The sequence below is a fragment of the Anabas testudineus genome, chromosome 1 (assembly GCF_900324465.2).
Source record: "Anabas testudineus chromosome 1, fAnaTes1.2, whole genome shotgun sequence".
Classification (NCBI taxonomy): domain Eukaryota; kingdom Metazoa; phylum Chordata; class Actinopteri; order Anabantiformes; family Anabantidae; genus Anabas; species Anabas testudineus.
The window spans coordinates 1676403-1689995 of record NC_046610.1 but is presented as its reverse complement, the minus strand read 5'-3'; the positions used below and the strand labels follow the sequence as shown (position 1 = coordinate 1689995).

At 40.2% G+C, this 13593-nt stretch overlaps 1 protein-coding gene across 2 annotated transcripts; it reads left to right on the top strand.

The window, feature by feature from the left end:
- The first annotated feature begins 525 nt into the window (after positions 1-525).
- On the top strand, positions 526-13005 carry LOC113161529 (UTP--glucose-1-phosphate uridylyltransferase-like). 2 transcript variants are annotated; one of them, XM_026359156.1, is made up of 10 exons: positions 526-703; positions 4044-4159; positions 4618-4725; positions 9132-9317; positions 9396-9529; positions 9928-10225; positions 10320-10517; positions 11285-11527; positions 11717-11821; positions 12637-13005. In XM_026359156.1, the coding sequence occupies exons 2-10, from the start codon at positions 4061-4063 to the stop codon at positions 12742-12744; spliced, it is 1479 nt and encodes a 492-aa protein (XP_026214941.1). In that variant the 5' UTR covers positions 526-703; positions 4044-4060; the 3' UTR covers positions 12745-13005. The 2 variants fall into 2 exon arrangements, with proteins under 2 accessions (XP_026214941.1, XP_026214940.1); XM_026359155.1 differs by lacking the exon at positions 526-703 and adding an exon at positions 2975-3138.
- Positions 13006-13593: the final 588 nt, after the last annotated feature.

The following is a 13593-nucleotide window of genomic DNA, read 5'->3' as shown; positions in this document are numbered from 1 at the left end:
ACTTTTATATTTAAACAGCATACAATAAGCCTACAAGGAGTTTCAGAAATTAATTAGGGGGAAGTCTGAAAAAATTATAACGTAAATAAAATTAGTTCCCCCCATATCAACATGTTCATAAAGGTGATACCACAGTTCTTTTAAACAACTATATTGAATATATTAAATTTAGAACGAATTCTTTAGATTAACGTTAGTGTAATATAATAAATAAACCGAGCTCAAGTTGGATTAAAATAAAAAAAGAAATCACAAAACTGAAATAATTAAAATGTAGTGAAAGTTTTTTTATTTTAAAACAAAATACGTGAAGCGTTAAAACTCGTAGTAAAAGTAGAAACGGATTACCTACTGATCGGATTACCTACTGATCGGATTACCTACTGATCGGATTACCTGTGTGTAGCCCCAGGTGAGACCACCGGGAGAGGGCGGGGTATGTTGGCCGCTGCGTCTGATTGGCGGGAGCATTCGACCAATCACCAGACTACATTACCCGCCCCGCTCGTTACGTCACAGGCAGCAGGTTAGGCTGTAGCTCCTGAAGCTAACAGGATGAAGCTCCGGAGAGTCCGGAACGTTTAAAGTCGACTTTCTGGGCCCGAAACCGGTTCGTCCGGGTCCCAGCTGCTGCTCGTCCCAGTCCGAGTTGGTCGTGTTGCCCTCGGGTGTGTTGTTGAGGTTCTCCCGACAGTGTGTTCAGGTAAAAACACAAACATTAATCCCACCTTCACCGGATTTAATGTGATGTTAAAGAAAAACACACTTTTTACTTTTTACTTCTGTTTGACATAAAAAACAACTTTAAGAACTTTAACAGCCACATGATTAAAAACTAATTTGGTCTTCATTCAAATCTGGATGAACTTATTCTAGAAAGGCTGAAGAGGATTTAACGACCCCTTCAGACCAGGTCCAGATCAGGACCCACAGTCGCCAGACTTTACATCATGAAAAGAAAACCAAAGTCTCTTTAAAACACACACCGAGTTTGTATTTGTGATATTAAATTTTACTTTAACTTCTGAATCTGATTCTGAATTTACCTTAAATCCTCTTAATGTGATAAGATTCAAGATTCAAAAAACTCCAGAGGGAAATTCTTTTGCCTCATTACATTATTTTTGCCTAATAAAATTAAAATCTCAACAGTTTTTTTTGTTTCTCGCACTAAAAGAAGCAGTAAACAATGTTTTTTTTAATCCTTTCCAGAATTATAAATAAATAAAATAAGAATTAACTGCAAAAATAATTTGAATGTTTTCATCTCTAAACCGGACAAATTGTTTCTTTTAAATCCCTATCAATTCACACTTTCAGGATACAGAACACTCAAGTTCACAGAACATATGATGACAGAACATATGATGACAGAACATATGATGACAGAACATATGATGACAGACCATATGATGACAGAACATATGATGACAGAACATATGATGACAGAACATATGATGATAGAATACAGTGCCTATAAAATTTATTCACCCCCTAGGATGTTGATGACATTATAAATCAGTCATGGTCAATAAAAGTTGGTCACTTTGACAAAAAAAGGTCAGAAAAATAACTAATTAATGTTAAAGTGAAAACAGGGTTCTACAAAGTAGAAATAAAAAGAAAAAAAGGTAAGGTGAAATCAGTGTTTGCGTTAATATTCACGTCCTTTAAAATGACTGACCTAATCCAATAGAGGTCCAGATATTTGGTGCTAATAGTCCCACAGTTAGTTAAATAGGGATCACCTGAGTGCAGTGAATGTGTCTCAAGTGATTGCAGTATAAAGAAACTTGTGTCTGGAAAGTTCAGTCACTGGTTATTCAGTATTCCTGGCTACCATTACACCATGAAGACAAAAGAACACTCCCTGCAACTCTGAGAACAGGTCACTGAAAAGTATAAGACAGGGGATGGATACAAAAAATCTCCAAGACACTGCACATCCCCCAGAGTTCAGTGAAATCCATCATAAAGAAATAATAGGAATATGAGCAACTGAGATAGGAGAGACTGTACATACAACAACTGTTGACCAGGTTTTTCATCAGTCAGAGCTTTACGAGAGGCAAGGCATAGTCAATAGGCATGTTGAATCACGAATTGAGTTCACTAGAAGGCATGTGAAAGACTCCATGGTCCAGTGGAAGAGTGGTCTTAGGTCTGATGAGACCAAAATTATGCTTTTTGTCCATCAGACAAGACGTTATGTTTGATGCACACCCAACACTGCATATCACCACAAACACAACATCCCCACTGTGAAACACGGTGGTGGCAGCATCATGCTGTGGGAATGCTTCTTGGCAGCCGGTCATGGAAGACTTGTTAAAGGAGAGGGTAAGATGAATGCTGCAAAATATAGGACAATCCTGGAAGACAATCTTAATTAGTTGGCAAGACAACTACGGCTTGGGAGAAGATTTGTTTTCCAGCAAGACAATGACCTGAAGCATAAAGCAAAGCAACACAGAAATGGTTTAGAGACAACAAGGTGAATGTTCTGGAGTGGCCGAGTCAAAGCCCAGACCTCAATCCAACCTGACAGAGCTTGAGCAGTTTTTCAAAGAAGAATGACAAAGAATTCCAGTGTCCAGATGTACAAGTCTAATTGAGACCTATCCACACAGACTCAATGCTGTGATTGCAGCCAAAGGTGCATCTACTAAATACTGACCTGAAGGGGGTGAATATTAATGTAGACACTGATTACACCAATAAAATGTCAATAAATGTCAATAAAAGGATGAAACATCCCAGGGGTGAAAACTTTTTATAGGCACTGTACATGAAGATAGAACATATGCTGTGTGATTAACATTGTGTCTCGTGGCACAAAAACCAAGACGAGTTTTAACTTTTAAAGAGCTCAGAGGAACCGAGGGGGCAGGATAATACCAGCACCAACCTACCAACAAGTGTGATTGTTGTGTGGGCTGGCCTTATGTTGAGGTCAGGGTTGGAGCTGCAGATCTGTGCGCTTCCTCTGAGCTGAGGATGACGAGGATGTCTGTTCTCTGACTTTGGGCTTTTGTTTGGGACCATTTTTTACTGTGAGCTGCTTCTGTTCTACAAATCTTATCGCTGCTGATTCTCGTTTTTAAGCAGACTGTGCTAAAATGTCTCTGCTTGTAGCTGGTAAGTTCACGTCTCTGAGGAAATTTTCTTTATGACTAGTGAGATTTGAAGTTTTCTGGCTTTGCCAGATTCCGCATGAGTTTTTCTCGCTTTTAAATCAGAGCCGACTTCAGTCAACTGAGGCTACTGAAGGTTGACTTCAGTTACTAATGTCATTTTCAGTCATGGCTATTGTCTATAAATGATAAATGTTGTGTTTTTTATTTTACATCAACTAGCTGTGTATTTACAGTTGCTTTAAATCAAATTAAGTGATTAGTTGTTAGTCATAGAATTTAAGTGAAGCATTTCATTATGTTGCCTGTAAAAAGTTTTCACCTTTTTATGTGGTTAATGACTTTGAATACCAGTAGCTGATTTTGGATTTTATGACCAAAAAACATAAACGGATCTCTACAAAGGAACTATAAATTATTAAAAATATATTCACCAGCTTTTCTTCTATATCATCACTGTTGCAGCCAGTTGGTTTTAAAAGTCACACAATTAGTTAGATGGAGATCACCTGAGGTTTGTAGTATTAATACATCAATATGATTGTCACCAGTAGTTGGACCGTTTATACTGCAGTTTTTCATGTAGCCTCAACCGTTGATGTGTTTTTTTTTAAAACCAGCAGTTTTAACAGAAATAATTTTGCACAAACAGATAAATTCAGAGTGAAGGAAGAAGAAATCACCTAAAGACAAATGAAGCACAGAGTTACACTGTTTAAAAGTAAAGAACTATTAAAAATCCATTAATTTTGATAATTAATTAATTAATATAGATAACAATGTGTATATAGAACTTGTTCATGTAATAAAGTGTAAGTGGAGTTTCTTCAAATACAGTTGCAGATGAGAGGTTTTGGTCAAATAAAATAAGGGTTAGGGTTAGATAAAGATTTGTCTGTGTGTTTGCAGACCTGACCAGAGGGGCGATGACAGAGTTCCAGGAGAAGCTCCGTGAGCAGCACGAGGAGTCGATGCACCGCGAGCTGGAGGCGCTGCTCGTTACAGCCGACAAGGCCGGAGCGGAGGTGGAAAAACAGTTTACAGCACCGACATTAGAGGACGGATCTGGAACCAGTTACATATGTAGAACAAATATTTGAACACTGCTGCGTGTTCAGAGTCCGTTAGGTCAAACTCACAGCGTGCAGACTCCTGTGGGAGAGGTTTTTTTCTGCTGGTGGGACTTGAGGTGAACAACCCCAAGGTCCTTCAAAGCACCAAACGCTTGTGTGTTGCTGCAGCGAATGAGGAAAATATTAAAGACAGACTCATTTTGGATTTATTGAGATGCAGCAAAGAATATTTTTCACTTCTTCTCATTCCTTTTGCTGCTTCGTCTTGCTACTATTCTGATGTTAAATATAGATCCTGCTGATATTTGTGACTGAAACTATTGAACAGATTTGACTTTTTATCATTGAGAGCTGTCATCATTTAGTTTTTCCCCAAAGCAGAAGCTGATATTTGATGTGCTGTGTCTCAGATCTCTAGAAAAGATTTCGATGGCTTCAAGAAGCTCTTCCACAGATTCCTGCAGGTCAAAGGTCCTTCAGTCGACTGGGCCAAGATCAACCGGCCACCAGAGGACTCGGTAAGCACCACACACCCAGAGTCATAGCAGCACTGCACTTAAGCAAATCTCAGGGTTTCATGTTCCAGTCGCCGCTGAGGGTCGGTTCAGATATGAAAACAGCAGTTTAACCCAGTTTAATTTGAAACATACATGAGTAATTTACTTCAGCATAAAAACCAATACTGTAAAATCAAGTCGACTCGGATCAACATCACATAATGAGTCTGTGAGACCTGACTCACTTCCTGTTTGCTCCACGCGTATATGATCTATCATACAGCTTTTCTGGACTTTTAAAACACTGTGCATCACGTGATGAGTCTGAAAATGAACAGTGTGATATCAACAGCGCCAACTTTAGCTCCTCAAGTCAGTTGTTAACACATAGAAATGATCCAGGTCTCTGAGAGGCAGCTTCCCGACTGTGGGGAAAAATGTGGGACTGTTCCTTTAAAGATTCAGCGACTACAGGATGGAGGTGAACGTCACGCTTCAGAACCCAGCTACAGAAACCAGATCTGAGGACGGAGAACATTCAGGTTGAACTATTTATCAACAGGGTGACATTTCACACACACTCGTCCCAAAATACTCTGCTAAGTATAGTCTGACCGCTGCAGCATTCAGAAGTCAGGTTTAGGGTGATGAGGTGGGGTAGACGGACGCTGACATTTGTCTGCAGTGGGACTGTGGACGCTGCTGTGCAGCTGCTCGTCTTCATATCCACACCTCCACCCACCCTAACCCCCCCAACATGACCCACCCAGCACCAGCTACTGTTGATAATGAGCCTGATCCCACAGCACGACGTTATCGTCACGAACGCTCATCAAAGAATGTGAAACCTCATCTCCCGAACGTAGTTACGCAAGAAACACACACATTTAATTTTCATCCGTCAGTGGATTCGAACCCTGAACCTGAACAAAAGTACAATGTTAGGACTTAAAGTTAAATAATAAGCTTAAAAAACATATTGGAAATACTGAAAGAATTCCAGCATCACTTACAAAATAGATTTTTATTTGTATAAACTAACTGACAGTTTATTTATATATCATCAATTCAACATTATATGTACAGGGAAAATGAATGAAAGTAAAATGACATGTAATTACTGGTCTTCAACATGAAGGACTCTTTATTTCCTAGTTTATGTTATATTATATTATTATATTGTTATATTAAGTGATTAATATAAGGATTGAAACTTAAATCTATCGCTTTGGGTTGAACCAGAAAATAGAAAATGTCACTTTACAGTGGAAACGTGGGAACAAATAAGAACAAGAGTTAAATTAAATAAATAATAATAATAATAATAATAAAACCATAATTTACTGAAAATGTTATATTACAGTAGAGTGAAACCGAAACCCACAGAACTGATTTACAGTTACTGAGAGGAACAATGAGCTGAGGCTGCACCCACAGTGATGTTAGAACCACAGCTCAGCTTAATGCTGGTTCTGTAGAACTGTTTTCTGCTGGTTCTCAAGTCTGACCCTGACCCTGACCCTGACCCTGACCCTGACGTCTTCCAGCTCCAGTTGACTCACAGTCGTTTGTGGTCTGTTGTAACATTAACCTGACAGTTAACAGAGGTCACAAGTTGATCTATGTATAATGTGGATGAAGTCGCCTCCAGTTAGAAGCTGTTTTTAAAGGGCCAGTTCACTCAAAAGGCTTTTGAGTGGGCTTACCTCAGTGACATCTAGTCCTTCGCCGCTTCTCACCACACTGTTGGACTGCTGTTACACAGACTGAGTCATAGCCTCACATCATGTCCATAAATATGTGTCCTTCACTGCTGTCATGTGCTGCTGGTGAGGTTTTAAAGGTCGGAGGCACACCTGTCCAACACTGCTCTTATGGACCAGCACTCTGTTTACTGATTTGTTTCCTCTGTCCTCGGACCTGGACCTTGTTCAACACGTGACTCATACATTCAGGCAAAAACGCTGAAATGATAATAATCCTGTTAATCTGGTTCTTAGAGAGCAGTTTCATGACCAAAGCTATCAAAAGAGCAAAGAGCCGAAACCATGTTCAGTAGTAATTAGACTCAGTGTTGATCATGTGTTTACAGGTGAATGAGGTAGGAGCGTCCCAGCATGCACTGGGGTAAAAGATCTGCTGTACTTCATAGTAATGCACAGACTTGTTAATTAGCATTTAATGCATGTTCTGCTCTCGTACGTTAGTACACGTTAGTACACGTTAACACACATTAGTACACATTAATACACGTTGGTAGACATTAGTACACATTAATACACATTAGTACACATTAGTACACAATAATACACGTTAGTACACAATAATACACGTTAGTACACAATAATACACGTTAGTACACAATAATACACGTTGGTACACAATAATACACGTTAGTACACAATAATACACGTTGGTACACATTAACACACGTTGCTACACATTAATACACGTTGGTAGACATTAGTACACATTAATACACGTTAGTACACATTAATACACGTTAGTACACGTTAGTACACGTTGGTACACGTTAGTACACGTTAGTACACGTTAGTACACATTAGTACACATTAATAGACATTAGTACACATTAATACACGTTAGTACACATTAATACACGTTAGTACACGTTAGTACACGTTGGTACACGTTAGTACACGTTAGTACACGTTAGTACACATTAGTACACATTAATGCACATTAATACACGTTGGTACACGTTAGTACACGTTAGTACACATTAGTACACATTAATGCACATTAATACACGTTGGTACACATTAATACACGTTGGTAGACATTAGTACACATTAATACACGTTAGTACACATTAATACACGTTAGTACACGTTAGTACACGTTGGTACACGTTAGTACACGTTAGTACACGTTAGTACACATTAGTACACATTAATGCACATTAATACACATTAGTACACGTTAGTACACGTTAGTACACATTAGTACACATTAATGCACATTAATACACGTTGGTACACATTAATACACGTTGGTAGACATTAGTACACATTAATACACGTTAGTACACATTAATACACGTTAGTACACGTTAGTACACGTTGGTACACGTTAGTACACGTTAGTACACATTAGTACACATTAATACACGTTGGTAGACATTAGTACACATTAATACACGTTAGTACACATTAATACACGTTAGTACACGTTGGTACACGTTAGTACACGTTAGTACACGTTAGTACACGTTCAGAACGTCGTCCTTGTGTCTTTTGTCTTTCTTCTCTCAGAATAATCAAATGATCGTACACGTTAGTACACGTTGGTACACGTTGGTACACGTTAGTACACATTAGTACACGTTGGTACACGTTAGTACACATTAGTACACGTTAGTTCACGTTAGTACACGTTAGTACACGTTAGTACACGTTATTACACATTAGTACACGTTAGTACACGTTAGTACACATTAGTACACGTTGGTACACGTTGGTACACGTTAGTACACGTTAGTTCACGTTAGTACACGTTAGTACACCTTAGTACACATTAGTACACGTTAGTACACGTTAGTACACGTTCAGAACGTCGTCCTTGTGTCTTTTGTCTTCTCTCAGAATAATCAAATGATCGTACACATTAGTACACGTTATTACACATTAGTACACATTAGTACACGTTAGTACACATTAGTACACGTTAGTACACGTTAGTACACGTTCAGAACGTCGTCCTTGTGTCTTTTGTCTTCTCTCAGAATAATCAAATGATCGTACACATTAGTACACGTTAGTACACATTAGTACACATTAGTACACGTTAGTACACGTTAGTACACATTAGTACACGTTAGTACACGTTAGTATACATTAGTACACGTTAGTACACGTTAGTACACGTTCAGAACGTCGTCCTTGTGTCTTTTGTCTTCTCTCAGAATAATCAAATGATCGTACACGTTAGTACACGTTAGTACACGTTAGTACACGTTAGTACACATTAGTACACGTTAGTACACATTAGTACACGTTAGTACACGTTAGTACACGTTCAGAGCGTCGTCCTTGTGTCTTTTGTCTTCTCTCAGAATAATCAAATGATCGTACACATTAGTACACGTTAGTACACGTTATTACACATTAGTACACGTTAGTACACGTTAGTACACATTAGTACACGTTAGTACACATTAGTACACGTTAGTACACGTTAGTACACGTTCAGAGCGTCGTCCTTGTGTCTTTTGTCTTCTCTCAGAATAATCAAATGATTTTTCAGTTGCTTCATGTCTTTGCAGGTTTGATCTTCAGGACTCGTTCACTCTTCTTAATCGAACGACTCTCTGTTTTCTGTGATTTCCTGCTCTGAGTCTATTGAACAACTCATTTTTTACACTCTTCTCTTTAACCCTGTGTCGTCGTTCTGCTGCGTCTCTTCAGATCCAGCCGTACGAGAAGATCAGGGCGAAGGGTCTCCCTGACAACATCACTGCCTGCCTCAACAAGCTCGCTGTGGTCAAACTGAACGGCGGTCTGGGAACCAGCATGGGCTGCAAGGGTCCCAAGAGTCTGATCAGCGTCCGGAATGAGAACACTTTCCTGGACCTGACGGTGCAGCAGATCGAGGTAGAGACGCCGGAAGCTCCACATCACTGAGCTCTAAGAACCGAACCTCTGAGATTCAGGTTTTCTGTTGTTTTTCAGCATCTGAACAAAACCTTCAACGCCGACGTGCCGCTCGTTCTTATGAACTCCTTCAACACAGACGAAGACACAAAGAAAATCCTGCAAAAGTACAAACACCACCGGGTCAACATCCACACCTTCAACCAGAGCAGGTAGAGCACCACCTCCCACTGAACCAAAGCTGGGCCTGAGTTTATCAGGTGTCAGGACTAAAACCACTCCCTCTGACCTCCGAGTAGGACTAAAGTCATTTCAGAGAGGAGATAGAAGTACTACAAACTCAAAGAGTAGAAGTATGAGCAACACGTCGATGTGCTGAACCACAGAAGAATAAAAACAATTATTCAAAACTTTAAAGCCACTGTGTGAAACTTTCCTCATCAGCCTGCTCCATCACATGTACTCATTAAAAATGAAGACGTACACAGACGCTGCAGAGTCCAATAAATAAATCATTTAGTCTAAAGAAGGTTTTCATCTAACGTTTCCTGTTTTCTCAGATCTTATTTTGTCTCATGCAGCAACTGTCATGATGAATATTTTTGCCCAGGTATCCGAGGATCAACAAGGAGTCTCTGCTGCCGATCGCTAAGAACATGGGGGTGAACGGGGACAACTCGGAGGCCTGGTACCCGCCGGGTCACGGAGACATTTACGCCAGCTTCTCCAACTCCGGGCTGCTGAAAAAGCTCATCGCCGAGGGGAAGGAGTACATCTTCGTGTCCAACATCGACAACCTTGGAGCCACCGTGGACCTCTTCATCCTCCATCACTTGATGAGTCAGCCGGCCGACAGACGCTGCGAGTTCATCATGGAGGTCACAGACAAGACCAGAGCCGACGTCAAGGTCAGACTCACATTAATGGTTTTATTAGTTGGTCTGATCTCAGCGAGGTGTGACGAGCTGCGGCCTCTCTGTGCTTCCTGTTTCCTCTCCGCAGGGTGGTACTCTGATCCAGTACGAGGACCACCTGAGGCTGCTGGAGATCGCTCAGGTCCCAAAGGCCCACGTCGACGAGTTCAAGTCCGTCACCAAGTTCAAGATCTTCAACACCAACAACCTGTGGATCTCTCTGCCCGCGATCAAGAGGCTGCAGGAGAACAACAACATGGACCTGGAGATCATCGTCAACCCAAAGGTGACAAACGTCTCCAGGTTTTTATTTTTTATTTTTACAGCCTCCAGGCCTAAATCTATTAGATGGATTTAGAGGAATCTTAAATCATTTGGTTTTAAGAGTTGATGGTTACACGATTAGCCTGTTCTGTTTTTACATTAAATTGTAGAAGTTGACATTTAATGAACTAGGAAACTGTTTTCTGTTTTAAGTAGAGTTCCTGCAGGTTCTTAAAGGCTCCAAACATGGTTCAGTACACAAATGACACCAGGCCCAGGACTAAAAAACAATCCATAAAGTATTTATTACTTTAATTCCATTCATTCTTCATCCATCCAGAAAATCTGTGTATTGAATTGTCTTCAAATTAGTCTTATAAAGTCTGAACCCTGTTGAAAGATCCCACAGTTAATGACGCAGCCTTAAAGAAGTTAATACAGCACTTAGATGTTTATTTTCTCGGGATTTAAAGCTATTTTAAAAAGAGTTCTTTATTTTTCACAGCAGTATATTTTTAATTAATTTATCACTGAACATGACACGAAGAGAGTGGAACAGTGTGAGAAAACATTTAAATATTAGAGCCTGCTGCATTGTGGTCAAACAGTTTGACCTTTGACCCTTTGAATTAGTTTAAAGGCCGGTTTGATGCCTTTTAAATGTTGAATCATGGCAGATACCCTGTAACTGACTATAAACCATTTGAAAAACATGAACCAGCAGATCTCCTAACTAAAAACCCAGTCCTGCAGTTTCCTGCTCTTCAGTGAACTCCTGACTCTCTGCAGACGCTGGACGGTGGTCTGAACGTCATCCAGCTGGAGACGGCCGTCGGCGCTGCCATCAAGAGCTTTAAGAACGCCATGGGCATAAACGTCCCGCGCAGCCGCTTCCTGCCCGTGAAGACGTCGTCTGACCTGCTGCTGGTGATGTCCAACCTGTACAGTCTGGAGGCCGGATCGCTCACCATGAGCAAGAAGAGGGAGTTCCCCACAACGCCGCACGTTAAACTGGGCAGCTCCTTCACCAAAGTCAGTACCTGAAAAACGTGTTCCTAATAATAATAATAATAATGATGCGAGTTTTGTTATCATGCAAAAACAAAAGTCGAGGTCAAAGGATTGAATCATTTGTTGGATAAAACAAGGAAATAACAGAAATCAGTGAGATGGAGACAGTTCAGAGAGCAGATGAGTAACTTTAATGCTTCCGTTCTGCAGGTTCAGGACTTTCTGACCAGGTTTGAAAACATCCCGGACATGTTGGAGCTCGACCACCTCACTGTGTCCGGAGACGTCACCTTCGGAAAAAACGTTTCTCTGAAGGTAAAAACATCATAACTGTAAGGTTTACTGAAAGGTTAAAGGTGAAGTTGTCCTGCTGTAATCGTTCCCCTGGTTCATTTCTAATCATTAAGCCACCTGAGGTGAGGTGTTCCTCCTACTGATCAAGATCTAGGGTTTCTTCCAGATCTGATCTGTGACCTTTTGAAAAATACCCATTTCATTAAGTCTCACACAGACTATTACGGTTCATCCTAAACATTTTATCTGTCTAACAATGCTGTTTGGTTTGGTTTTTGCATTACAAAAGCATTTTCGCTGTATTTTAGGATGAATGTGAACGTTGTGGTTCATTGAACACAAATCAACATGGTTCTGATTTCATAACTGAAGATTTGCGTTTAGCTCGTTAGTGTTTACATTGATCTTAAATGATATTCGCTCTGTGTTTGTATCAGCTGAATGTTCACTTACGCTGATCACAGTCCGAAAACCCTGGTTCACTGTTAACGTCCCTCTTAAGAGGTAAAAGTTCTGCTTTTAAAACAGAGCAGCTTTAAAGGAAAGTTCCCTATTTGTCTTACAACGATTTACGAAGGAAACCACATGAACACTGGAACCTGAACCAATCTTCAAAACAGAGGCAGCACTGCAAAGTTGACTTTTACCATCACCTGCAGAAACAGATTGTTCGTCTCACTTTTCAGTTTTCCCTGATGATTAACGACAGTAGTCGTTAACTGTAGGAGTTCCACGTTCAGTGATGAGTTATTTTCCTGAGCTACTTCTGTGTTATCCTTACGGGGTTCAGTCAAATGAAGCATCGTTTAACACTTTATTTTCACGTCTCTATTCAGGGAACCGTCATCATCATAGCGAATCATGGCGACCGGATCGATATTCCTGCTGGAGCGATGCTGGAGAACAAGATCGTTTCAGGAAACCTGCGGATCCTCGACCACTGAGGCCTTCTGGGAAAAAAACAAAGCCATTTGCACCTTATAGAGAGGCTCTTCTTCTCTTCGCTGATGAACGGCAGGGCTGTTACACAATCATGTTTGTTTCCGTCTGTCTCAAATCAATGTTAAGTTAACCCGAAAGGGTCAAAGGTCAACGTCCTTGTTCTCACTCAGCTCCTCACAAACAAACTCGCTATTACAGCAAAATCTGAGCCGACTGTGGTCGTCTGTTTCTCAATTCAATTAAAAAAAATATATATGGGTCAATTAAGCTTTATGTGATCTTTAAAAACAGGTTTTGACTTTAACACTGATTTGATTTGTTGGGACGGGAAGATGGAGCCAAGTCAGACAGTGGAAACTACACTGCATACACCTTTAAGACTTTTTTTAAAATGAATTATTTGTAAAGAGGAACAAAAAAAGTTCCTGGTTCTCAAATGTCCTGCAGTGGAAATGTGACATTTTGCTTTAGCTGCTATTCATCATTCGTTCTCATTTTAGTGAGTGAACTCATGTAGAATGATGTGTTGTCCAAAGATTAGCAGAACACAAGTGGTTACACGTGGTTCCAATAGATAAATATTAAATCAAAAATAATTTAACTGGAGAAACGCTGAGCTTCACATCTGCATCAGTTCTGAATGATTTTCAACAGAAAAAAAAAAAGCCTGGAACAAGTCGCTCCATCATCCTGTTTTATTCACCTCAGGTTTGAAGGATTCAAGACAGTTTGGATTTGACTCGTCCAAACCCAACAAAGAGCGGGTTCACTCATTCTCTCACTCACACACACACACACACACACACACACACACACACACACAGTGGTATGGTAGGCACACCGTAGTGGAG